The sequence below is a fragment of the Trichechus manatus genome, unplaced genomic scaffold, assembly GCF_000243295.1.
Source record: "Trichechus manatus latirostris isolate Lorelei unplaced genomic scaffold, TriManLat1.0 scaffold00088, whole genome shotgun sequence".
Lineage (NCBI taxonomy): Eukaryota > Metazoa > Chordata > Mammalia > Sirenia > Trichechidae > Trichechus > Trichechus manatus.
Window position 1 is genome coordinate 3,750,216 of NW_004444024.1, and position 26,532 is coordinate 3,776,747.

The 26,532-nt window shown below is 39.8% G+C and overlaps 1 protein-coding gene across 1 annotated transcript in view; it reads right to left on the bottom strand.

The window, feature by feature from the left end:
- C2CD3 (C2 domain containing 3 centriole elongation regulator) overlaps positions 1–26,532 on the bottom strand; it is a 192,575-nt gene that overhangs the window by 87,627 nt on the left and 78,416 nt on the right. The window contains exons 21-27 of the mRNA XM_004381960.3: positions 25,398–25,666; positions 23,568–23,657; positions 19,980–20,579; positions 15,975–16,310; positions 5,335–5,473; positions 2,770–2,834; positions 1,246–1,451 (exon numbers count right to left, since the gene is read on the bottom strand). Of these exons, the coding sequence (XP_004382017.1) occupies positions 1,246–1,451; positions 2,770–2,834; positions 5,335–5,473; positions 15,975–16,310; positions 19,980–20,579; positions 23,568–23,657; positions 25,398–25,666 (1,705 nt within the window). The remainder of the gene's footprint in view (positions 1–1,245; positions 1,452–2,769; positions 2,835–5,334; positions 5,474–15,974; positions 16,311–19,979; positions 20,580–23,567; positions 23,658–25,397; positions 25,667–26,532) is intronic.

A 26,532-nucleotide genomic window follows, 5' to 3' on the forward strand; every position in this document is an offset into this window, starting at 1 on the left:
CAAAGATTAGACTGGACTATAAGACATAAAAGGATACTCGTGAAGAGTGTGCTTCTTAGCTCAAGACTAAATGGGCAGCTCCCGTCTGGAGGCGAGATGAAAAGGCAGAAAGGGACCGGAGCTGACTGAACGGACACAGGAAATCCAGGGTAGAAAGGAGTGTGCTGTCCCAGTATAGGGAAAGCAACTGGGGCCACATAACAATGTGTGTATAAATTTTTGTATGAGAAACTAACTTAAACTGTAAACTTTGACTTAAAGCACAATTAAAAAAAAAAACCAGTAGCCATCCAAACAAGATACATCAATGGCCAACAAACACATGCTCACAACATTAAGTCATTAAGGAAATAATGAAATTCAAAACCACAATGAGGTACCACTTCATACACACTGAAAAAACCAAACCCATTGCCATCGAGTCGATTCTTACTTACAGCGACCCTACAGGACAGAGTAGAACTGCCCCACAGGGTTTCCAGGGAGTGGCTGGTAGATTTGAACTGCTGACCTTTTGGTTAGCAGCCACACATTTAAACACTGGGCCACCAGGGCCCCCCAAAATTGAGAACTAGTAGTCAAACAAATATATGTACACAGATTTGGAAAGCAGCACTATTCACAATAGTCAAATAATGGGAACAGCCCAAATATTCATCAGTAGATGATAAATTATAAATATACACAATGGAATATTATCCAGCCATAAAGAGAAATAATAATTCTGATCTATATTATGACATAGATGAACCCTGAAAACCTTATGTTGCGTGAAATAAGCCAGACAGAAAAGGATAAATATTGCATGAGCCCATGTATATGAGATACCTAGAACGGACAAGTACGTACAGACAAAAGTTTATTAGCGTTTAGCAGGAGTTGGGGAGAGCAGGGAATGGGAAGCTATGGCTTAAGGGGTATTGAGTTTCTAGTTGGAATGAGAAAACTTTTGGAAATGGAGAGTGGTGATGGTAGTATAACATTGCAAATACAATTAATGCCAATGACTTGTGCACACTTAAAAAACAGTTAAAATGACAAACTTTTTGTTATATACATTTTACCACAATAAAATTAAAAAAAAAAAGAGAGTACTGCCTGGTTGTTTTCCTGAGGTTGTTATGAGACACAAATACATAACATGTCCTGTAAGCTGGAAAGTACCAAATGTGTGTAGATCTATCTTCTCATAGGTTTTGTTCAGTAGAACCCATATTGGTCAAAGGTGTGAATCAGGATACATACCAGTGATCCTGGGGTCTGCACCCCACGTCTTGCTTGCCTTTCTTCTTTGAAGTGCATCAAACTCTCCAAAGGGGAGATGGCAACTTTTATCTGCCCCTGGCACTCTCCACTGAAGTCTGTGATGTTGTACCAGCCACAGACAAACTGGAAGCCAGACAGAAGTGGGGACAGGTCCACTGAGGCAAAGCCAATCACCCTTTCTTCATCTGTGAGAAAAAGAAAAGAGGTGGGCATGTCCACTGAAATTAGATGCTGCACACAGAGAAGCAGAGTCAGAGACTGGGCGAGTTCAGTGATTCTACAGCCATCAGACAAGACAGATAATAAGGATGAGAGAGACAGGAAACCAGAGCCTGTTTTGGCAATTATGAATTCCCTTTCTGTATGGCTTTGTTGAGCTTTGAACACTTGATATAGCAATTGAAAAGCACCTCTAAACATTAAGAAATCCTTGCTGTTTTCCCTGAGCAACACATTCAAATGACTTTCCTCAGGGAGTGAGTCTTCAAAAAAATCTTTGGAAGGACCACCATTCTTGGAATGATGAGGGAGTTTATATTTTCCTATTTATATCCATCTGTCCTCACATCTTATTCTTCTGAGTCATCCAATCTTACCAGCACCGTGAAGTACAAACAGTGAAGGTGTACAGCCAGTCACAGCTGGGTTCAAATTCTGGCTCTACTACTTAATAGCTAGGTATATGATCTTAGTTAAGCCACAAAACTTCTTTGGGCCACAGCTTTTACAACTATAAAATTGGACTAATTATATTTTTACCTTGCAGGATTAGAGATGTCTGTAAAGCTCTTAGTACACTGCCATTCACTTAAAAAAAAAAAAAAAAAAGCACACCAAAAGCTGAGATGGTGTTTACTAAGTGTCAGGCACTCATTTAATTCTCCCAAAAGCCCTATCAGGTAGTCCTATTATTATCCTCATTTTCTACATAAGGAAACTAAAGCACGGTGGTTAAGTTATTTACCTGCGGTCATACTGCTATATAGTAAGGGACAGAGCTGGCATGTGAATCCAGCAAGTCTGGCTTCAGAGTCTATGCTCTTAACACTACTGTACTCTACCTCTTAATAAATGGTTGCTGAGCAAAAATGGGTTCAAGGACTATGATGTCAGCACCTCCCTCATGGGGAGTGTCTTAAAACAAAGACAGACTAGCTGTCAGACTCTAGTCTTCGTACTGCTTGAAAATGCTAGCATGTTTGTTAATAAGCCAGAGTCAACAGAAGGCATAATAAACAAAGCGGGCAGAAACCACTTGTGTGTGACATGTTGTACATTATGTTTGTTGACTGATACAAACAAAATGATCTCTAAGAATTTAAATCCCAAAAGAGAAGCCTAAAGAGCATGGCATTTTGTGGGATTACCCTCTAACACATACATGCGTGCCCAGCACCATCACTGCCACAGTTTCACTTGGTTAGATAAAGAAAAGGACTGTAAATTGTCAACAGGATGTGAGCTTATTTTACGAGACAGATACTCATGGAATGGAGTTCATACCTCCTTTATGCCAAACTTTAAAGACCAGGGTCTGTTGTGGGTCCAGAAGAAGCTCTTTTGATAACCTATTAAGAAAAACAACCACCATATATTAACTGTAAGGAAGCTTCTGTAGTATGAGACTTAGATTTGAAGAATCTCTTGCAGTTTTCAAAGCACTCTCTCAAACACCATCTCATTTTATCTTCATGGCCACCCTCTAGGATTGATTTTTATCTTCAGTTAAAATGAGGAGATGGAAGCTCAGAGAGGTCAAGTAACTTTCCAAGACTTGAAAACAGGTTCACATGATTTAGTGCTTTCCCCATCCCTCCCAATAATTTCTGCCACATTCAAACTCTGTTTCTCTAAGACAGAGGAGGGAGTGTGCAAAGGGAGCTCCTCTACATATAATAAACAGTTTTATTGGAACAGGTGAGTATTTATGCTATGGGGGTGGGAGGATGGTGAGAAGGGAGGAATAGGATAAAAGGGACATTTTATGAGTGCTTACCTTAGGCCAGGTATGGAGACAGGTGTTTCACATACACTTAATCTTTATAAAACTATGACGTGGGTATTTTTACCCCTATCTTACAGATAGTGAAGTTGGTCTCAGAGAGGTAAAGTGACTTGCTCAAGGTCACATAAGAGGCAGTAAGTGGCAGGGCTGGGATCTGAACCCTGGTTTGCCTGACTCCAAAGCCACAAGGCAAGGTACCCAAATAAGAAAGTGTTCAACTTTCATACCAGATAAAGAAGTTGACATGGGATTCACTAAGTACCTCTAATAACTGTATATTAAGTGAATTAAACAGTTTTAAATTACAAAGATTTGAAAAGCATCAAACTAAGTGTCACTTCTCTAGGTGAGCAAGATGGAGATTTAGGGAAAATGAAAAGGCTAATTTCCTATATCTCTTCCACAAATTCCACTGGGGAACTGAAGAGGGCCTATTTCAAGACCAAGAGGCAGTGTGCTGAAGTGAAATGAATACTATGCCAGAGATCTGAATTCTAGCTGTGAGTCAAAAGACCCACCTTTGAATTCCAGCTCTGCTATTATCAGCAAAGTGACCCTGGGCATGCACCTAGTCTCTTTGAACCTTGGTCTTCCCATCTGTTAGATGGGATAATATGATCTACCTTGAAAGGTTGCTAGGCGGGTCAAATAAAACAATTCTGTGATAAAGGAATTGTAAACAGTATAGTATCATCATTCTTCTAGTCCTGCCCCTGCTACCAACAGACCATATAGACTCCCTGGAGACTGCTAATGTCCCTTCATCAAGCTTGTAAAAACTTAGAGTCTGAATAAACAAAGCACCTTTGAGAGTCAGAAGAAGCTCACCCCTCTTGTCTCCTGCCTTTTGGCTACTATGGCTGGAATAGCTATAATTTTCTGTAGTTCACCATTGATAGTACTGAGTTTTCACTGCAATTCTAGCTGCTGACTCAGGCCGGTCTCTCAAATTACGAACACTGAACATGTGAGCAATTGGTGAGACTTAAATATGCAAACACTATGAGAAAGAACAGATCAGGCACCATGTGGTATGGTTTGTGCTGGCAGACAAGAATTAAACTTTATACAACATGATGCAGTGCAATGAAAACAGTAACAATAATTAGTTTTAGAGACCATTTATAATGATGACTGGTGATAAAGAAAAGGGAGGACCAGCCCTGTACCCCCCAGTAGCGGGCTTCCTATGCCAGCCCCCTATCTCTGAGCGGTACTGCAACATGACTGATGGGACTCTACCTCGTATTTTTTGAGGTTTCCAAAGGAGATCTAACATTTGTTGTGTACCTACTGTGTATCATAAGGTAATTTTTCTAAATGTCATCTAATTTGGGCCTCACAACAACCCTGTAAAAATTATCCCTACTTTACAAATGAGAAATCTGAGGCTCAGAGATGCTATGCAATTTGTTCACAGAGATAGGAAATGAAATAGATGGAACTGGAGGTGGAGGTTAAGTCTCTTCCGGCTCTCGTTCCACTGCACCAGAAGTCTTTTCCAAAGATGGATAATCCATAGCCTTTCCTGTATTAGTTCTCTCTGCCTGGAAAACCCTTCCCACCCTTCTTCAGCTAGATAACTTGAATACATTCTTCAATATTTAGTGGAGGTGTTTTACTTATGAAGCCCCAAGTTGGACTAAATACGCTTCTCCTGAGCTCCACTGGCATCTTTTTCACTCCATTACAGCACTTATTACACTCTAGTGTAATTTTTTCCTTGTCTTTCTTCCCAGATAGACCATGAACTCCTCAATAGCAGGGACTGTCTTCAACATCTTTAATTCCCCAGTGCCTAGAACAGAGCTGGGCATAGAAGGGGTTCTCACTGAGTAATTTTTGAGCTGTACTAAGCAGAGTTAAAAAACACCACAACAAAACTTCTAAACCAGCATTAGCTGTGAATTTATAAACACTAGAATTAAATAACTACCTTCATAAGAAAAGCATTTTCCAGGTCTGCTCAAATATTGTTGTCTGTTATATTCCTTGCCCTGAGTTAGTCTCTTGGAACAAAAAGCAGATTCTGGAAGGGTGACAGGACATAAGAAAATACAAACCGTGACTGCTGCTGAAAATTCCAGATGGGGGAATCTGTGTTTTCAACCACTTGGGTGTATATAGGAGATGGCTCATCGGCTGTCACAAAGGATACACAACAACTGGGTACTGATACTTTTTGCTCCGTCAAGGGGATTCCTGAAATAGAATATAATGGAGTGACTGTACCTTACATTACCAAAAAGAATGCACTGGAAGCCTCCCATTATAGAGGTACAAGCAGGACTATTTCCAGCCCTCTCCACCGCTGGGTCTTTACTTGATTACCTGCCTCTATCTGAAATGTTTCCAGTGACCTCTCTGCTACTGCAACTGTCCTTTCAAGGCCCAGTTAATAAATATTCCCCAGAGACAAGCGACTTCTCTTGGAGCTCCTACTTGCCTGCACTTTGTGGGATGATGGAAAATACTGGATTGAGAGGCAAAAGATAAGACAGGACTGCAAAGAGCCCTGGACTTAGAGTCAGATGATCAATTATCAGCTCTGTCATATACATTTTGTGTGACCTTGAGCAAGGACTTTCTAGGCCACAGCTTCCTCAACTGTAAAATGGGGCAGATTAGGCTTACACCACCTAAGATGTTGTAAGGATTAAAAATAAAAATAGTAGGTAATACTTACATATAACTTACTGGGTGCCAGGCTCTGTTTTAAGTACTTTATATAGATTATCTCATTTAATCCTTACAACAAGGAGCGCTGGTGGCTCAATGGTTAAGTACCTGGCTGCTAACAGAAAGGTCAGTGACCCTCCAACTACGCAGGAGAAAAGACCTGGTGATCTGCTCCTGTTAACGATTACAACCTAGGAAACCCTATGAGACAGTTCTACTCTGTCATATGGGGTTGGTACGAATGGAAATCCACTCGACGGCACACAACAACAACAACCCTTTTAACAACCCTATGAGACGGGTACTATTATTACCCTCATTATGTAGATGAGAAAACTGGGGTACAGAAAGATTAAATTAGTTGTCCAATGTCACAATTCACTAAATAGTGAAACTGAGAGTCAATATTCAAGCATTCTAGCTCCAGAGTCCATTCTCCAAACCATCTCCTATATTGCCTTTACTGCTGGGTTAACAATTGTAAAACACTGGGTACTGTGCTGAGGAGGATTCCTAACATTAATTTTTACAAGATCAGATTTCCAGTAGGGAAGATTCAGTCATTCATTCTTTAAAAAAATGTGAAATGAAGATGGTTGATTTGATACTAGATACTCTAACTGAGCGATGCAGATGATAACCGTTAGCCACACATGGCTATTTAACTTTAAATAAAATAAAAAATTCAATTCCTTTGTTGCATTAGCCACATTTCAAGTGCTCAACAGCCAATGTAGCTAGTGGCTACCATACTGTATCATGAAGATATAGGACATTTCCATCACAGCAGAAAGTTCTTTTGGATAGTCCTGGATAATAGAGACTCTGTATAATACAGGGAGTCCCAGGGTGGTGCAAACGATTCACACACTTGGCTGCTAACTGAGAGGTTGGAGGTTCAGGTCTACCCAGAGGCACCTAGGAAGAAAGGCCTGGCAATCTACTCCTGAAAAATGAGCCATTGAAAACCCGATGGAGTACAGTTCTACTCTGACACACACGGGGTTGCCATGAGTTGGAATCAACTCAACAGCAACTGGTCATACAATATAGACTCTACAGATTCCATAACATTCCTCCTAGCTCTAAAATGCTATGACCATCAGGATTACAGATGGAGAGAAAAGAAGAAAAAGAAGTATGTTTTGAACATAATTTATATGAGCCAGAGGAACAAACGCTGTAAATGGATTTTAACTGGTTTGTCTTCTACTTGTCTAGCTCAGGGTTTCTCCAAATCCATACTCCCACTCTACCTTGTAGGTGAAGTTCATCTTTGGGGCTCCATTCTGTTCTTTCTCTATCTGGATGATCCTTTTACTAATTACTTCTCCTATAGAGACTTTAGGCTGTCCCAGTGGATAGAAAGCAACCTTACAAACAAATTCACATGCAGGAACTGCTGATTTTACTCTCCTCTACAAGCAGTATTTACATTTACTAAGCAGTCTTCGGAGCCCTGGTGGCAAGTGGTTAAGAACCTGGCTGCTAACCAAAAAGTCAGCAGTTGGAATCCATCAGCCACTCCCTGGAAACCCTATGGGGCAGTTCTGCTCTGTTCGATAGGGTCCCTATGAGTTGGAATTGGCTCAACAGCAATGGGTTTAAGTAGCCTTTAAAAGACAGACTCAAGCACCACCTACTCTGAGAAGCCTCTTGACTCTCTAAGCAGAGTCACTAAAATGCATTTTTGCTTTGACATATCTTCCTCAACCACAAGAATTTCAATTTGAGTAGACCAATTCTTTTCAAAATTTCCCACCAAAGTAACAGTAACACAAACTAGGGAGGGATAATCTGCCTCTATCACAGCAGTTACCATACTTTTCTATAACACTGTGTGTGCTTGGGTTTCCCTCAACAGAGTAGGTGATCCTTGAATACAGAGCTAATTAATGCTTGATTCGTCTGAATTTTTAGCATAAGGCCTGGGCTTGGCACAGGGTAGGCCCAAAGTCTTTATTATAGGTTTGCAGATGCCACACTGTCCTTTGTCACAGATGGCTGCCAGAGTTGTACAATAGAGAAGAGCTGCCTTGTCTGCTTACAGTGTGCACCACCATAGGACAGAAACCTCTGCTTTGAGAGAGATCAGCAGAGAGGACCAACTGCTGTCCTGAGGCAGGACATCTAGGTTCTGGTGCACTCTGCCATTGATTTTTTTTATTTGTTTATTTTTTAATAATACTTTATGGTGTTTTTGGTGAAAGTTTACACAGCAAATGAGGTTCCCATTTGACAATTTCTGTACAAACTGTTCACTGACATTAGTTACATTTTTCAGTGTGTCAGCATTCTCTTTAGTTGTGTTCTGGTTGTTCTGTTTTCAGTGGTCTAGTTTCCTTGCCCTCTTATCTTCTCATCTTTTAGAGTAATTTGTTTTAGAATTTAATTTTGTTGTTGTTGTGAAGAATATATACCAATTTAAAACATACACCAATTCAACCATTTCTATACATATACAATTCAGTGACATTGACTACATTCTTCAAGTTATGCAGCTATTCGCACCCTCCTTTTCTGAGTTGTTCCTCCCCCATTAGCACAAACTCACTACCCTCTAAACTTCCTATCTAATCTTTCGAGTTGCTGTTGTCACTTTGATCCCACATAGACAGTACAATACTCAAGGCAGACATTCTTTACTAGTTAAGCTAAACTACTGTTTACTTTCAAGAAGACTTCAGGGGATATTTTTGGCTTAACATTTAAAGATTATCTATTTAAATAGCTATAAAGCAATAGTTTTAGGGGTTCATTTTGCCTCCATGGTTCCAAAAAGTCTGGAGTCCGTGAGAATTTTAAATTGTCTTCTGCATTTTCCCCTTTTTGATCAGGATTCTTCTACAGAATCTTTGATCAAAATATTCAGTAATAGTAGCTGAGCACCATCCAGTTCTTCTGGTCTCATGGTAAAGGAGGCAGTTGTTCATGGAGGCCATTAGCCACCCATTCCACCTCCTCCGCCTATTCCTGACTCTCCTTCTTTCTCTGTTGCTCCACGCAAACGGAGACCAGTTGTCGTGCCTTGGATTCTGCCATTGATTTAATGTGACATATTGGGTAAAACCACCTCATTCTGGCTCTCTGGGCTTCAGTTTCCTCATCTGAAAAAAAGTGCTCTCAAATTACTTCCCACAACAAAATTCTATGATTCTAGATATATATCAACAGAAAAGCACCACTCAGATTCTTTCAAACCATTCCCGTCTCCCTTTGAGGTTTGTCATTTTGAAGCTACTATTTGCTAAAGGGAGCTCTGGTGGCACAGTGGTTAAGCGTTCAGCTACTATCCAAAAGGTCAGCAGTTCAAATCCACCAGCCGCTCCTTGGAAACCCTAGGGGGCAGTTCTACTCTGTCCTATAGTGTCGCTACAAGTCTCAATTGGCTCGACAGCAACGGGTTTTTGGTTTATTTCCTAAGGGCCTTGAGACAAAACTACTATTCTGACTTTGGAGGAAAACTGTTTCTTAGTCTTAAACTGAAACACTCCTTTTAGCCAAACAGGCAGGTGATAAATCAGCCTGGGAAAGCAAGTCTGTCAGGTTTCCCTGGCTCTCCCCTTGTGAGTGGAAATTCAGCTGGGCCTATTTACGTTCTGGAAAAGGTCAAGTTCTGAAACACTTTTGAAGGTAGCCCAGAAAACAGCTGCTATACCTCCTACAGGGCTGGGACATACATTGAGAGCAGTTAAGAGGACCTGAGGGGAATCAGCTTTACCATTTTTAAGAATTTTCACTGAATTTCCTGTGTTTTATGTAAGTTGGAAAAGTAGTTCTATGCATTAAGAAAGGCATAATGTTCCAATGAGATTAAAATAATAATTCCTTATATGTGGAGAACACTTTATAGCTTGTAAACTGTTTTCTTACACACTAAATGTGTGCTGATGACATCCCTGAGAATCACACAAGATAGGTGTCTCTACCTGTATTGTACAAATCAGGCAACCGAGGAGGTAAAGTGGCTTGCTCAAATCACACACCTGGTTAACTAGCATTTGGAAGATCCAGTCAGGTTTCCTGATTCCTACCTCTGGGTTTTTCCATTGAAATAGTTCTTATTAATTCTACCTGGGTCGCTACGAGTCGGAATTGACTCCACGGTAACAGGTTTGGTTTTCTTTGGGTTGGTTAAGACATGAACAACCCCACCTGGTCTGGAGAGACTGAAATGGAAGCTTTCCTCTCAAGGAATGACTAACTTCTGTGTTAATAAAATAGTTGAGTTCCATTAAACTAACATTAACTGACACCTCCTCTGTATCAAGCCCTTGCACAGATGAGTCAGATTAGATTCTTCATGGGGGGAGGGGTTGCAGACACAATGATAATAATATTGTATTATTACCTTACAATACACTAAGATAAAAACTATGCCAGAAGCATAGGGAGCTGTGGGAACCCAAAGGGGCACCTAACCCCCCCGCCTGGATGGGACAAAGAGAGTCTCTGAAAGCAATGATACTGAATGTGTGATTCTGTTTTTTATTGCAGTATAACTTACATTACCTCAAATTCCTTTACCTCTCTGTTGCTCAGTTGCCTCATTTGTAAAACAGAGCTAATCTTAAGAGAACTTAAGTTGATTCTTAAAGGAGGGCTCCCTAGAGCATTTTCTAACCAAAGGGTCCAAGAAGCTCTTTTATTTTCAGAACCAGGACCACAGTGGGGACCACAAAAGTTTCAAAGATGCTTCAGGTCTAGGCTTTCCTGAGGGCAAAGCTCATAACTGAGGGCTGTTTGTGAATCCTCTGTATGCAGCTCTGCACTAAGGAACCACTGGCCTCCTTCCTGCAGGAAGAGGCTTCCAAGGCAGCAGAGGGATAAAAACAGCCTGGAAGAACTGCTACACGTTAAAAGGAAAGTCAATGTGGACACTAAGAAAGCATCTACAGGATTTTTGCAAAAGCTTGGCAAGTTATAACTGACTCATAGAGACTGGAATGCTGCCCTCAGCTCCCTATTCTTAGAAGATGAGAGCGGAAGAGAATCTTAGCAATGATCTCGTATGACCATCATTTTTTACAGATGATGAAAAGGGAAATGGGTTTATTCACAAAGCAAGTTAATGGCTAAGCTAAATCAAAACCCAGGTCTCATAACTTCCATTCAAGAACTCTTTCCATTATATTATCATTTGGAAGGCACACTTCAGAAAGAGAACAAACAGGTCTGTATTTTCAGAGCCCAGCACAGTGCCTGACTGACACACATTGTTTGTGAGAATGCAAGGAATGCAAGGGTGGGAATGAGGATACAACAGACCACGCTGATGCCTGCTCTGATCTGGCTAAACAGAAAGAGGCCAAACAAGTGATTGACGGATTTGTAACTCATGTCAGAAATGTAAGATGTGCTGAATCTCATATTCACAAAACGGGAGGACATTATGTTTGCTTAGTTGCATTGTGAGGATCAGGGTGCTAGGATACAAAAATAAACAACAGAGTCTCTATCCTCAAGGAAGAGCCTGGTGGAGAGACACATTAACAAACATTTTCAATACAAAGTAATAAATGATATGAAAGAGAAAAGCTGTGTGTGGTGGGTAGGGGCATGGTGGTGGTGTTGGGAAGCTTTGGGAACATGGAGGAAAGGTTTTTGCTAATGGGATGGATCATGGCAGGCTCCAAAGTGTTGGTGCCACTGTAGTCTTGAAGGATAAGAACAAGTCTGTCGAATAAGAGAGTAAAAAGGATATTCTAGGTAGAAGAAATAGCACCATCAGAGAGAATGGAACATTGGCAAAAAGCAAGTTGCTGAATGTAAGTAAACAATGGTGAAAGATGAGGCTGCCAACACTGACTAGGCCAGACTGGCAGCACATGTGCTATACTCTAGAGCCCAGCCTTTATTCTGCAGGTGGTATGAAACCAACAAAGTATTTTAATTAGTAGAGAGACAAGGTCAGATTTGTTGCCCAGACACAACCACAGTGGCAAAACGAAGAAGATGTTGGAGAGGAATATTGGAAGTAGCAACCATTGAGAAGGGTATTGCTTTATTTCAAGTTCTAAGGTCTGAAGAAGCAAGGTGGCAGTGAGAATGGGAAAAAAGTGACAGAAACTTTTTGTGTAAGAGGCCATGGTCCTATACCATATCTTGGACACAGTGGAAGCTTAATAAGTATTTGTTGAATGAATCTATTAATACCTGTGACTTATTCTCTATAAAATTCCTCAAAAGCAAATTTCTTACGGGAGAGCAAAGTAGGAACTCAAAGATGATTTTAAAGAGAAGAAGGCATTTGAGCTAGGCTTCAGATTAATCTATTTCCTCATTTAACAAATATTTACTGCTTAGTATGTGCCAAATGCAGTTCTGAGTGCTGAGGATTCAGCAGTAGATAAAAGAAAACACAAAATCCCTGCCTCTGTAGGACTTACATTCTTTCAAGAAAGACAGAAAATAAACAAAATATATAGTCAAAGACTATACACAAAAATAAATCAAGAAAGGGGAACAGAAAATGTTGGGAAGGGAGCTGCAGTTTTAGATGGGGTGGCTAAGGAAAGCCTCCCTGAGACATGGTGTCTTTTCAGTAAAGACTTGACAGACGTGAGGAGGCAGAGTGAACATCATATCCAAAGGCCCCGAGACAGAAGTTTTCCTATGTAAAAAGCAAAAAGGCCAGCATGGCTGGAACTGAGTAAATGAGAAGAGCAGGATGATGGGCAGAGTTTGGCAGCTGGGAAAGGGATAAAGGAATCCAGACTAAGAAAGGTGTATGAACAAAGGCATAGGGACTAGCTTGTCGTTTGTTACAGTCAGAAGGAGAAGGAAGCCAAGCACTGTTGGAGAAATGTTACTACTGTGCTGTCCAAGGCCACTCTAAAAATCATGTCAGTTAGTTGGGGCCTTTCTGGGGCTTAGTAATTTTCTCATTTATTTCTTCAGGACATAGCTCTCTTGCAAGGACCACGAGTCCCAGCTACACAGGATCAATTCTTATTACTGCCTCCCTCAACTCCCTAGAGCAAGCCCAGAACATACTTTCCCACTTCAATACCTTTGTTCAAGTTGTTAATGTTGAACGTCCACCTGGAATTTCATACCCACTTTTCTGAAATCCTATTCATTCTACAAAGTTCTCGTGATTCCTAGATCCAATTTCTGTTTTCTAAACTCTTTAAACACTATATATTTTATATATATACAGGCAGTCCCTGGAGTTACAAACATCTGACTTATGAACCAACTCCCGCAAAGCCTATTATATTAAAAATTTGAGGTACATACAATGCCTTGTAATAAAAAATGGGCACTACTCTGTGACGTGCATCAAAATATTATTATTATTATTACTACTGTATTATTATGTTAAAGATGTTTAAGTGTATCTGGAAGTGTTTCTTTAATGTTTTTTCTGCACAGAAAGATATACCATATACTATATACTAAGACAAACATTTGACTAACTGACCTTAGATACGAACTGTACTTAGCTGTTCCAACTTAGTACAAATCTGACTTAAAGACAGACTTAGGAACTGAATTCGTTCCTAATCCAGGGACTGCTTGTATATATATATATATCAGTGCATTCTGCCTTAACTGGGTTATCAGCTCTTGGAGGACAGAAACTGTGTCATTTGTCTCTGTACTCTCTGTGCCTAGCACTAGCTCAGCACACATTTAGCACTTGCTGAACTGAACTACCATTCCCACAGTGTTAGCACAGGCCTGGGTGTGCAATACTCAACCAATCTGGACTTGACTGACTGGTGAACACAGAGTGAACACAGACTAACTGGCAAACACAGCTACATCTAGTACCTGAGAGGCAGGATAGTACAGAGGAAAGAGTACAGCTCTTGTATTCCAGACATAGCTGGATTCAAATTCTGGCTCAGCAGCTTATTGTGTAACTTCAGGTCATTTAACCTTCTTGAATCTCACTGTTCTCATATGTAAAATGGGTATGTACTGTAACCTATTCACACTATAATCCCAGTTGTGGTAAAAATTAAATGACGTAATTAATATACAAAAACTAGAATAGAACCTGGCACACAACAGATGTGCAATAATTATCAAATTTCCTTGCCAAGTTATATTTAAAAAATGTAATTTGTTGTCTAATTCAAAAGTTAAAAGTGTATTTTGTATTTGTATTATGGAGCTTCCCCTAAAATAGAATGTAAACTGTATTTTGGTATATTAAATTTTATTTTGAATATGTGATGACAAAAAAAAATCCTTACAAAAATCAAAGAAGCTTTATTGTATTTTTCTTAAAATCGATCGATTTTTCTCTATAAAAAAAATTCAGTTTTCATGTATTAAACTTGTCAAGAACAGGTAGTTAAAAAGTAAGAATTGTTCCCCATTTTGTGACTCAGGTAGGATCTCAGTATACCAATACAGAAGAGCAAGACTGTTTCGGGAAGACTTGGTTTGATATAAAACACTTCAAAGTCTCTGATACACAAAGGTTATGATGGATCAGAACCTCGAGAGTCATTATGGAAGCTTACAATCCTGAGAGTAATGTCTGTTGGTGGTGGTGGTGGTAGTGTGTGCGTGTCAGGGGGTGGGGGGAGTAAGTAGGAATGAAAGATGAACAATAGTTATCATGAGCATAAGTTTTGCTTCCGTCCCAAATCAATAAGGACACACAGCACAGTCGGAGAGAGGTCAGCACAAAGATGACAGAAGCCAGGTAGGGAGGCCAAACCAAAAGATGTATACTGAAGCCTTCTGTACTTGTAAGTCATTTACAGATAGGAAATTCAAGACACAAAGAGAAACAATAACTTCCAACTCACTGGCTGGGGATACAGGGCTAACTATATTACTACTAGAACATAAGCTCCCTAAGCACAAGATTTTTGTCTGTTTTGTTCATATCTCCAGCACCAAGGACAGTGTCTGGCACACAGCAATCACTACATACATTTTGTTGCTGAATGAATGAGTTAAGGTATCTGTTCTTGAATAGCAGAAGACAGTGAAGAAGAAAACCTTGCAAACAAGCAATTTCAGCACCGTGTGGTATGTTATGATAAAGAGGACAAAGTGCTAGAGGTAAACAGGAGGGGGGTCTTTATGTCAGGGAATGGTGATGCTTGAGCTGTCTTTAAGAGCTGGTATTAGCCAGGCAAAAAGAAGGGTGATGGCAAAGGGAACATTTTAGGAGACATTGTGGCTGAATAAAGGTAGAGCAGGGGTTCTTTGTACCATGGACACAGTCTGGTGAGGTCTATGGGCCTCTTCTTGAAATAGTGCTTTTTAAAAAATACATAATGTAAAATACATAGGATTACAAAGAAATCCAATTACACTGACATATAGTTAACAAAACACTAAAAAACTCTGTAATATAGAAATATATGTGCTTTAGTAATATAACAAGATCTAACAGTAGCTTTAATAATTACTGGAATTTTAAAGTAATGATGGGTATGAATGATATTCCAGGATGTCAGAAATAACTATAATATGATATAAAAATACCTGTAATTTCAATTGTTGACAACATCACAGGTACTGCTATTATTATTAGGGTCTATTGCCTATAGTCATAATTGTAGGAAATATTAAATTTTGATTAGAGGTTAGTACAAATAAAGATGTAAATACTGCAAGTTGACTGACTCTCCTCTCTCCGTGGACCCCTTGGGAATTTATGGATCAATGTTAAGAACCCCTAGTCCTAGGTGCATAATGAACAGGGTCTGAGTTAGTGGGGATGAAGAAGGAAGACATATGACAGTAATTTAAGAGGCAGAACAACTGAATCGACCTGATGATTTGATGGCAGATAACGGAAAAAGAAGTGTCTAGATTGATCCTCATGTTTCCAGACTGGGGATTTTATGATACTCAAAATGAGGATAATTGCTAAAGATTCAGAAAGACATTCACATTGCTTACATCTTTAGGGTTGAGAAATACAGTAATTATTAACTAAACGATTAACAGTTCTTGCAGATCTTGCTGTGATTTGAAAGACTGAAGAAGACAGAACCATATACTGGGTAGTCAACCATATGTTCCTGGCCAAGTAAACAGAGCTTACCTCTCAGGCTCAAGTGCATTGCTCTTTCTACCAGGATACTGACTGTAAAAGTTCCACTCAACTCAGCAAGGCCCTCCTGGGCTGAACAAACTTTAGCTGTGGTGCTGCTGCAGGGCACCTGTGTGCAGGCAGGAGACTTCTGGTCACCATGTTGGGGAGAGAGCTGGATCTCATCCCTTCTGGGGAGCTGCTCAGCCTCACTGTGGCTGCTGCAGTCCATGGAGTCCAGCTCACCAGTGGGCTCAGGGAGTGGGGAAAGAGAAGAAAGAATCACATGAACTCGCAAGGCAGCTCCCGAGAGGTTGGAGGCATTTCGTCCAAACAGAGGATACACACCTAGAGAAGGAAGGAAGAAAATAAGCCCGGGCAGGGAGGAACACTCTCCAATATTGGAAGAAATACTCACTGAGGGCGCTTTTGGTCCTTTTTCCTTTGACAGACCTACAGGTCCCAATATACCAATTTGCAAAAGATGCTGCGAAGTTGTAAAACATGAGAGTTTTTACCCCACCTTTACCAGTTACAACAATGGAAAGTAGTGAGGTCTCTGATTCAAAGCCAAAGTCAAATGATTACCAGGCAGAGCTGTTGTGGAAAGCATTCATGTGTTTAGGGGCAGCTAGACTTCGATGACTTCTGAAACCTTTCACAAGTCTAAGATTTGATGAAATCAGCAGTGGCCTGTCTTCTCTTGCACATGTCCCATAAACCAAAACCTGTTGCAGTATAGTTGATCCCGACTCATAGTGACCCTATAGGACAGAGTAGAACTGCCCCATAGGGTTTCCAAGGCTGTAATCTTTATGGAAGCAGACTGCCCCATCTTTCTCCAGAGGAGCAGATGGCGGGTTCGAACCACTGACTTTTTGATTAGCAGCCAAGTGCTTAACCACTGCACCACCAGGACTCCTTACATGTCCCACAGATTCCTGTTTTTAGAACTTCTCCTCATTAGGAAGCTGTTCTGGTGCTCAATATCGCCTTGTTTCACCAATTCAGTACGTTCTGGGAAGTTGGCAGTAGCCCTGAAGGACAACTGGAAGGGAAGACCAGTTGGCAGGAGGTGGCAAGAAAGAAGGTAAGGGAATTAATGCTTGTTGAGTGTTTTTCATGCGCCAGAATCTCAGAGGGGTTAAGTAACCTGTCCAAGATCACTCTTCCTGTAAGTGGCAGATTTAAAACCAGGGATTTGAAATTTACTGGCTTCTTAGAAATTAAAATGAGATTTAATTTATAAAGCAGAAGGAACTGATAGTTCCTTCAAGACATCAAAGTATGCTTCCTAGAAAAGACAGACTCATCTCAATTCAGGAAGCTGGAATTAACTGATTCTAGATGGTAAAAAAATGGAACTTTTCCTGTCTTTTTCTATTTTTAGGTAACCTGTTATCTTCAAATGCAATGTGTAAATTATTACAATCATCACCAGCAGAAAACAAGTGCAAGTCATGGTTGAGGGAAGATACCCAAAAGCAACATAGTTAAATTCTTTTTCTCAAGAAACTTAATATGTAGAAGCATGATGTCTTAGTTATCCAGTGCTGCTATAACAGAAATACCACAACTCGGTGGCTTTAACAAACAAATTTATTTCCTTGCAGTTTAGGAGGCTAGAAGTCCACATTCAGGGTGCTGGCTCTAGGGGAAGGCTTTCTCTCTATGTTGGCTCTGGGGGAAGGTCCTTGTCTCTTCTGAGCTTCTGTTCCTGCGCAATCTTCATGTGGCTTGGCATCTTCCCATCGCTGCTAGCTCACTTGTTTAATTTCTTTTGGATCTCAAAAAAGATTGACTCAAGGCACACCTACACTAACCCTGCCTCATTAACATAACAAAGACATCCCATTCCCAAACAGAATTATAACCACAGGCATACAGTTTAGGAGTTACAACACATATTTTTGGGGGACACAATTCAATCCACAACAGATGATTAGATGGATGATTGGATGGAATGATTCACTCATTCAATAGACACATCACATGCCACGCCTTGTACAAGTCCTGAGGATAAAAAGCTTAGACTAGTGGGATGTGGAGAAGTATGAGGGAAATGGAGGATCTGAAAAGTTAAATACCACCTCCAGTGTCACTCAGTAAAAAGGGATATTTGTGCTTGAGTTCTAACCCTTAGACATATATTCAGTGTCCTAAACCTATTTCCCTAGCTGAGTGAAGCCTACCTTTATGAACTTCAGTTCAAGACGGCAAAAACAAGGACTTTTTCTGCAGTCTCTCTGAGGTGACTCTAGACCGGCCCAGATAAATAGGACACATGGAATTTGATAAGGTGCTCAGTAGAGCCAGGCTTACACCAGCTGGGTCTAGAGAGAACCAGAGAATCTGGAATGACCAGCCAGACACACTCAATTCTCCTCCTGCTCATCCCTGCTCAGCACAAAGCTAACAGGGCTAAAATAAGGTTATGAATCAGTTTCTACAAGTGTATAGTAGAAGAAATAATAACTACCTTATAGGATTGTTGAGATTCAAAACATCATGTTTGTAAAGAATCTAGTCTGGCTACCTCCAATTCATTCTCCACTATAATTGCTAGACTTATTTTTCCAGAATTGCAAAGCTATGTCACTCCTTTATTCAGAACTCATTCCAATAACTTTCCATAGTGCTCAGAAAGTCCAAACTCTTCTGCTTAGATCTTCAATATAGTACTCCTACTCATCTACCTAGCTTCATCTCCCATCACTTCCCAACCTATGTATCCTCTCATCTAGCCATACCAAATTACTTACAGTACCTAAAATGTATCAAACTGCTTCATGCCTCTGTGCTTCACTCATGCCCTTCCCCTGTTTAGAATACCTTTCTTTTCCCTTTCTGGTGTATTCTTTGAATAAGTCTTTGAAACTCATGTCAAGTATCACCTCCACTGAGATGGCTTCCTTGAACTAAAGAGATGTCCCATTCCTGTGCTCCCATAGCACCACTGAGAATACCCTTTTCATAGTTCTTATGCTTCACTCTAACAATTTATTTCCTACTCTATTCTCCCATTAGACTGTAAACTCATAGAGGTCAGGGACTATTTATTACTCATCTTTGAATTCTCATGGTCAAGCACATGCATCAAGTCCTCAACAAATGTTTAAAAAGAAAAAAGCACCCAGTACATAATGTCACTTGCACCCTTCCCCCTTATGCCTTGTGAGCCACTTTATTACCATGTAGCTTTTCCTTTATGGTTGCAAGATATGCTGACCAGAAAGGAAGAATATCCTGGTCCTCTTAGGTAGGCTAATTCAAAAATTACCATTCTAGATTATCAGACAGGTTCTTATATATTTGGTTAAAGACAGTTCCCTAAAACCACTCATTCTTATTTTCTACACGTTAACTGAGTGCTGACAATGTTCTAGGCACTATGTTAGGTGCACAAACCTGCTGACTGTGGGAACCACTCTGGAACTTCGAAGTTCAGCGCCAGTTCTTAGATGTGTAGTGATCCCACCAAGGCATTGTTACCTTGTAACACCCTTTTTTAAGCAGGTGGTTGACCTCTTTTTGAAATCTCTAGTTTCAAAAAGTACTACTAAATTATGATTAATCTTTCATCATCAATAATGGAGGAACACTTACTAGCTTGTGATCTTGTGCAGGTTATCCAACTTCTCTGAGCTTCCATCTCTATGTCTGTAAAATGGGTCTAAGGTCCCTGGGTGGTGCAAAGGTTTTGTGCTCGACTACTAACCTCAAGGTTGGTGGTTCAAAACCAACCAGAGGTGCTGAGGAAGAAAGGCATGGTGATCTGGTTCTGTAAAGATTACAGCTAAGAAAGTCCTATGGAGCAGTTCTAATCTGTAACACATGTGGTCACCGTGAATTGGAATCAACTCAACTGCCATGTATTTATGTTTTTTAAAATGGGTTTAATACCTATCTCACAGGACTGCTGGCAGGACCAAATAAAATTATGCCTGAGAGAGTGTTTCACATCTGACATAAAGCAGGTGCTCAAATCACAAGAGCTGAGCCTGGCTCCTCACTTACCACTGACAGTTAGTGTCTTTGCTGACCTCTCCCCAAGTCTGGTCAGGTCCACATAGGCTGAGCCAATCCAGCTGTCTGTCTGGTGAGGCCTCTCCACACTATCATTGCCATAAGCCCGCCACACTTGGATCTCCAGCCTCTCTTCCCTGAAGTACCAAAGCAGTGATGGGCCCCTGCTGACTTCTGCTCTTTTGAATGCCTTGAAAGTAACCATGACCTGGTTTTTGTCTGCAGATTCCTTAGGCTTCTTCAGAGGGGTCCAAAAGCCTTTGTGATCATACAGCTTATAGCGAAGGTAGCAGTAAGTGTTCTTATGAATGTGCTTCTGGCCAGCAAGCAGCACGCAGTGGATGGGCAGCCAGAGCCTTGGCGTGGAGATGGTGATGGTGGCTGGCTCCTCTTTAATATTGACAAGATCCTTTAGGCTGTTATCAAAGCTCCAGCCCAATAGCTCAGCAGCTTCCAGCACCCGCTCTCTATCTCCAGGATGGGTAAAGGAAACTGTAATCTCCAGACCACCCACAATCTTCTGCATGAGCTCCAAGCTGTGAGTCAGGACCCCATCTTCCGGAAAAATGACAGGATACCAACCTGTGATCCCTTATGGGAGAAAAGGAAGATTTTCAATTATTGTCTTAAAAGTAAAAAACAAAAACAAAATAAACTTACCCACCTCTCACCCCAGAGCCACCACCACCCTGCCCCAAGACAGAACAGAAAACATGTGTCCACAGTGAGATGGAGTTTGTGTTTCATCTGACCACTGAAAAGCAGTGACACCTGGTGGGAAGAATGAAGGTTGGGAGTTGGAAGACCTGCGTTCTTTCCTGGGCTCAATTCAAAATTAGTGGTTCATTCTGGGAAAGCCATTAATCTCTCTCATCTCTAGGCCTTGGGTTTTCTTACCTAACAAAGGGAAAAATTAATGCTAATCTTGCTTACCAGACAAAGTTCTTATGATCATTAAATGAGATAATGATTTTAGAAGAGCTTTGAAAGAGAAGTACTATAAAACATGTGAAATGATAATATGGCACTATGAGTACAATGGAACAAAGTCAGGAGATCTGGGATCTAGTCCCAGGTCTTCAACTAAGGAAATGCTACTTAGTGAACACATACCAAGGACCAGGAACTAGATTTGAAAATAACAACAGCTACTCTTTTTTAAAAAAAATTTATTTTATGTATTTAATTAATTTTATTTATTTTTATTGTCTATTCTGTCAGAAAGTCTGTTAGTGCTTTATATGTATTATTTAATTCTCCTGATAATCCTGTGAAGTTCCAAGGATTAAATGGGATAATGATCTCCATTTTACAAGTAAAAACACTGAAGCTCAGAGACCAACCCAAGCTGTTACAGCTACCCAGTGGCAGAGCTAGGATTTGAACCCAGGTCTACATTTCACCTACCACAGGTTCACAATTTCTTATCGGAAACAGTTAAGGCCAATTTATTTCTGAATTTAGAATTTTTCAGAATTTAGAAAGGTAATACAGAGCATAAACTGAATATCATTTAACAGCCAGGAGGAGTATAATTCAGGGGTGGGCAAACTTATTCTATAAAAGGCCAGACAGTAAATATCTTAGGCTTTGTGGGTCATATGGTTTCTGCCACAAATACTCAACTCTGCTGTTTGCCATAGTCAATATGTAAATAAATGGGTTCCAATAAAACTTTATAAAAACAGGCAGTGTGTCTAAGTCAGAAAATAAAAGTCTAAATATAAATAGTCTTATGTCAGCTGAGGTCAGATTTGACTGCCTAATGAGTTAATAAAAAAATTTGTTTTTTAGAGCTTTTTGGATTTTAGAATTGTGTATGTTGTGGATTAGTACAGTAATCATCACAGCAATTTTCTGAGAAAGGTTATATTAATTATACTTTACAGATGAGAAGATTTCAGCTCACTGAGACTAATTTGCCAAAGATCACTTAAGGTTTTATGACTTTCGGACAAGGCATTTAATTCTCGAGTTTTTGTCTGTAAAATGAGGAGACTGAACATGTTGATCTGTAAGGCTCCTTTCAGCTTGGACAGTCTATAAGAACCTACGGCCTTGGCTTAAACAACTTCTCATCTCTGGACATTGGTTTCCCTGCAGCCTAGTGTTTCTTAACATTTTCTGGTCACAGACCTCTTTGGCTCTAATGAAAGCTATTATTCCAGAAAAATGCACACATATATGTACACACAAAATTTCACACTGTTGCTAACAACAGCTGGATTAGATGGTCCCTTTTGCTCTATGATTCTGTAAGTGAGATTACTGGCAGGAGGAAACAAAACAGAATGTTCACTTTAGAATAACTCTGAATACAAAGACAAATGACACACCTCAAATTAAAACATTTATTTCCAAAGGTTAATTTTAATGCTTACAGATGAAATTTCCCAGACGGTGCCTGTTCCCTGACAAACTCTGAAGTTTCAGGAGACTTATATTTTGTTTCAGGAGAAAGGAAACTGAGGTGTCCTATGTGACTGTGTGCAGCCCAGTGCCAAAGCCTTTCATATGTATAGTTTCACTGAATACTTCAATAATCTTGTAGAGCAGATCTTATTAGTTCCATTTTTTATACATGAGGAAACAACAGATCTGAGAGATGAAGTGACTTGTTCTAGATCACAAACAGTAGGTGACAGAAGTGAGATCTGAACCCTGTATCAAGTTGCACAGACTTTGTCTCTGGCAGGCACATGGGCAATCCCTGTTTATTAGAGTATTGCTCAAATTAACTCACAATTAAATTTGGGAGATGTGTGATAGAATTCTGGAAATTAGATTACATAATCCTAGGGAGGAGGATGGGCAAGAGAAAGAAAACTAACATTTATTGAGTGTCTACTATGTGTCAAGTACTCTATCCCATTTCATTAATTCCTACCTTGGAGATCTGTAACTATCTCCATCTATGAAAAAGAATACGGGCTCAAAGAGGTCAAATCATTTGGTCAAAGTCACCCAGCTAGTAGCAAGTAGGACTGAACCAATATTTCAGACTGCCTTGGTGGCTGTATTCTTTTGAGCCATTACTCCATACCCTTATTCCTTCTTCAAGAGCGAGAAGAACATAATAGAAAAATAAGGGCAAATCTTGATTTGATTTCCAGTCCTGCCACACACTAGCTGTATGATTTTTGCAAATCACTTAACCTTTCTGAACCTAAGTTTTCTCATCAGTCAAATGAAAATAATAAGATCTTGTATGACTGCTAGGCACGGTTATCATGGAGAACAAACTAGATCTGAGAAAATATTTTACAAAGTGCTATCTCTGATGTAATGGGTATCACTATATTCATTATTACATTATTATCATCATCATCTTTCCTAGACAGGTTAACAGTACAATATTTTAAGCTTCTTTGCTTTATGAGAAAGCCTTTGGAATGCTTAGGAGAGGATTTAAAAATGCTTTGGAAAACCTTTGTGATACCTGGGAGAATTCAGAAGCATGTGTTAAGGGTTCATATTTACTTTCACTTCTCTGAAAAGGAGATCTTGCAAGAGATGACGTCTTGTAGGGAAATGAATGGGAAAGGGTAGGATCAGAAAGTGACAATTTAGAATCCTTACCAGATCTCTTGACCAGTAGCTCTTTCATTGGAACCTTTACTACTCCAAGCAGATAATCTTTGGATGTCTGAAGACTGGCTATATCACTGGCTATTAAATCAAGCAAAAAAGAAAAATTATCTGTTGGTCTATTAAGGGCTATGTTTACAGTACATCCACATAACCCTCCATTTACACTCACTGAATCTCAGTGTTGGAAGATATATTAGAGGTCATCTTGTTCATACCCTAGTCAAAGCTTGAATCCCCTCTATGTCATTTTAAAAAATTAAGTATTTTATTTTGAAAAATTTCAGACATACAAAAAAGTTTTAAGAATATTACAATGAACTCCTAGATACTCTTCATCTAGATTCATCCAATATTAATATCTTGACACATTTGCTTTACTGTGTATATGTGTGTCTCTCTCGCACACACCCAGGCTAAGCATATTCTTATTTTTTGCTATACTCTTCAGAAGTAATTTGAAGACATTATGAACCTTCACCCCTAAACATTTCAACATGTATATCCTAGGAACAAGAGCTTTTTAAGAAATACACACATTAATACTGCAATGATTAAAATTAGGGAATTTACAATTGATATAATACTGCTTTCTAATATAGACTCACATTCAAAATTAAATGTTTGTCCCAATATTGTCCTTCATAACAAGATTGTTCTCTCACCTCAATTTAGAATCTTATTCAGGACTATGCATTGCATTTAGTTCAGATCATTTTGTAAGGTAAATAGTTCAATTTGGTGTAGCAGGGAGAGATGGGTAGGGGAGGCCAGATGAATTAACAGTTATTTATATACTTCTTGTGTTTCCCAAATGTGTGATAATGAAAACGTATTTTATATTCACAAAGTAACAACTTTACTTACATAAACAGTTTTTAAAATCTAGGTATATACTAAAACCTAGAAGGAATCAAATTACAATGTTCATGATAAAAATTGTTTAGCAATCAATAAAGAACTCTTGGCTGGGTAAGTCCTTGAAAGACCATTGAGTCTATCCACTTCCCTGCTTTTGAGCAGAACCACAATTGAAGACAGCTACATATTAGTACCAAAAATGCTAGTTTTTTTCCCTCTCTACAATGATTATAAAAAAACTTCCTATAGCAAATGGTTAATGCACTCAGCTGCTATCTGAAAGGTTGGAGGTCTGAGTCTACTCAGAGATGTCTCAGAAGAAAGGCCTGGTGACCTACTTCTGAAAAAAATCAGCCATTGAAAACCCTACGGAGCATAGTTCTACTCTGACACACACAGGTCTCCATGAGTTAGAATCAACTCAACAGCAACTAGTTTTTGGTTTTTTAAGCTTCTCATAAAGGTAATGTCTGTTTTTTCCTTCACATTATTTGGCACATGACAAATTATTTTAAAAAATTCTCAAAATTATCTTTTATTTTCTTAAAGATCTCCAAGGAGAAGATTTTCAAATGTATTTTGGTAATATGTCTCAAAGTTCTTCAAGTTTTATTAAAAAAAAAAAAAAAAAATCTTGAAAGACTACAGAGTTGGGGCTAGAACCTGGGTTTCATTTCTTAGTTCAGGACTTTCCTGACTTTCTAAAAATTCAGTTGGATGCTCTTCCTATGTGACCTCTAAGCCATATGCTTACATTTGTTAAACTATATCATGCTGCCTTTCCCACCAGACTCTAATGAGGGCAGGGAGTTTCTTGTTCACCATCACATCCCCAGCAACCAGCACAGCTGCCTGGCTTACAGTATGTATTCAATTATCTGCTGAATACATAATGAAGGGCTGTGTCACTCAAAACAAACCCCTTTTTAATCCTGTTGTGATGAGTCATTTGGTGCTCACCTGACTTGGTATCTTCATGATAAATAGCAAAAGTAACTTCTGCAAACTCCAACAGCTCTGCCAGGAAACAGGCCTCTCCACTGCAGTGCTGAGTTACCAAGTTACACGAGAACTCAACGTGATGGGAGAACTCAGGGCAGAAGGAACAGGCCACTGGGTGGGTTTGGCGCTGCTCTCCCTTGGGTAGGAAGGAGAGATGAGTGGTGACAAAGGCATTGACTCCGAATGTGGCACTAAACTGGAGAGCAAGTTCCTTCTCAGCCAAAGCCCTGTAGGAGAGAGGAGTGGGAATGAGGAGCCACGGTAATAACAGAAATCAGCTTGATTGCCTAGAAAACATCTCAACGACTTCCATGAGGCCACCAAGAAGACTGACCAACCATATGCTTCCTGTCTAGGCTTCTGGCAGTACCACAATGTGCTTTATTATTAATCTAGAATGAAGCACAAATGTGTACCGAATTGGGGGAGGGGCAATATTCATCTACCTACCACAGTGATACTCTGAGGACATTCCATTGTATTGTCCATGCCCTTTGGCCAAAGAACACTAAGAACTAAATGCAGTTGAACAGGTGGGTTTGTTGCTCATTGCAATAAAGAAGAACATGCATCATGGGGAACAATGAGGTGTCTCAGTAAGAGGTGTCAGAGAGGACTTATAGGACTGGGTTCACATTAGTTGATTTAATAAATCTCATCTAGAGGGCTAAAGCTATAATCAGTAAAGAAGCAGCAGCTACTCATTTTAGCTAGGGTAAGGGGAATGTGTGGCATTTTTTGTGTGTTCTGTTTGTGCTTAGACAAGATTGTGGGGTAGTCTTGTTTTTTGTCTCATTTCATCATGGTCACAATGTGGCCTTTTCTGATGCCGGTGTTCTGTGAGATTGTTTATGTTCAACAGGAAAACACCGAAGCCTAGCTGTGAACAAGCTCCAGATGTCAGGGGCTGCTTTTCTCTTTCTCAGTACAGATGTTCCATGATGTACAGACAGAATCTACACACCTTTAACAGAAACTCATAAAGAGTAGTCAAGTGTCCTCTGTGTGTGGGCACAGTCTGAGACAAAAATCTCTCATCCAAAATTTCGGCAAAGAGGTCACCTCTCTGAATCATTCCTTGACATTCCCAAAG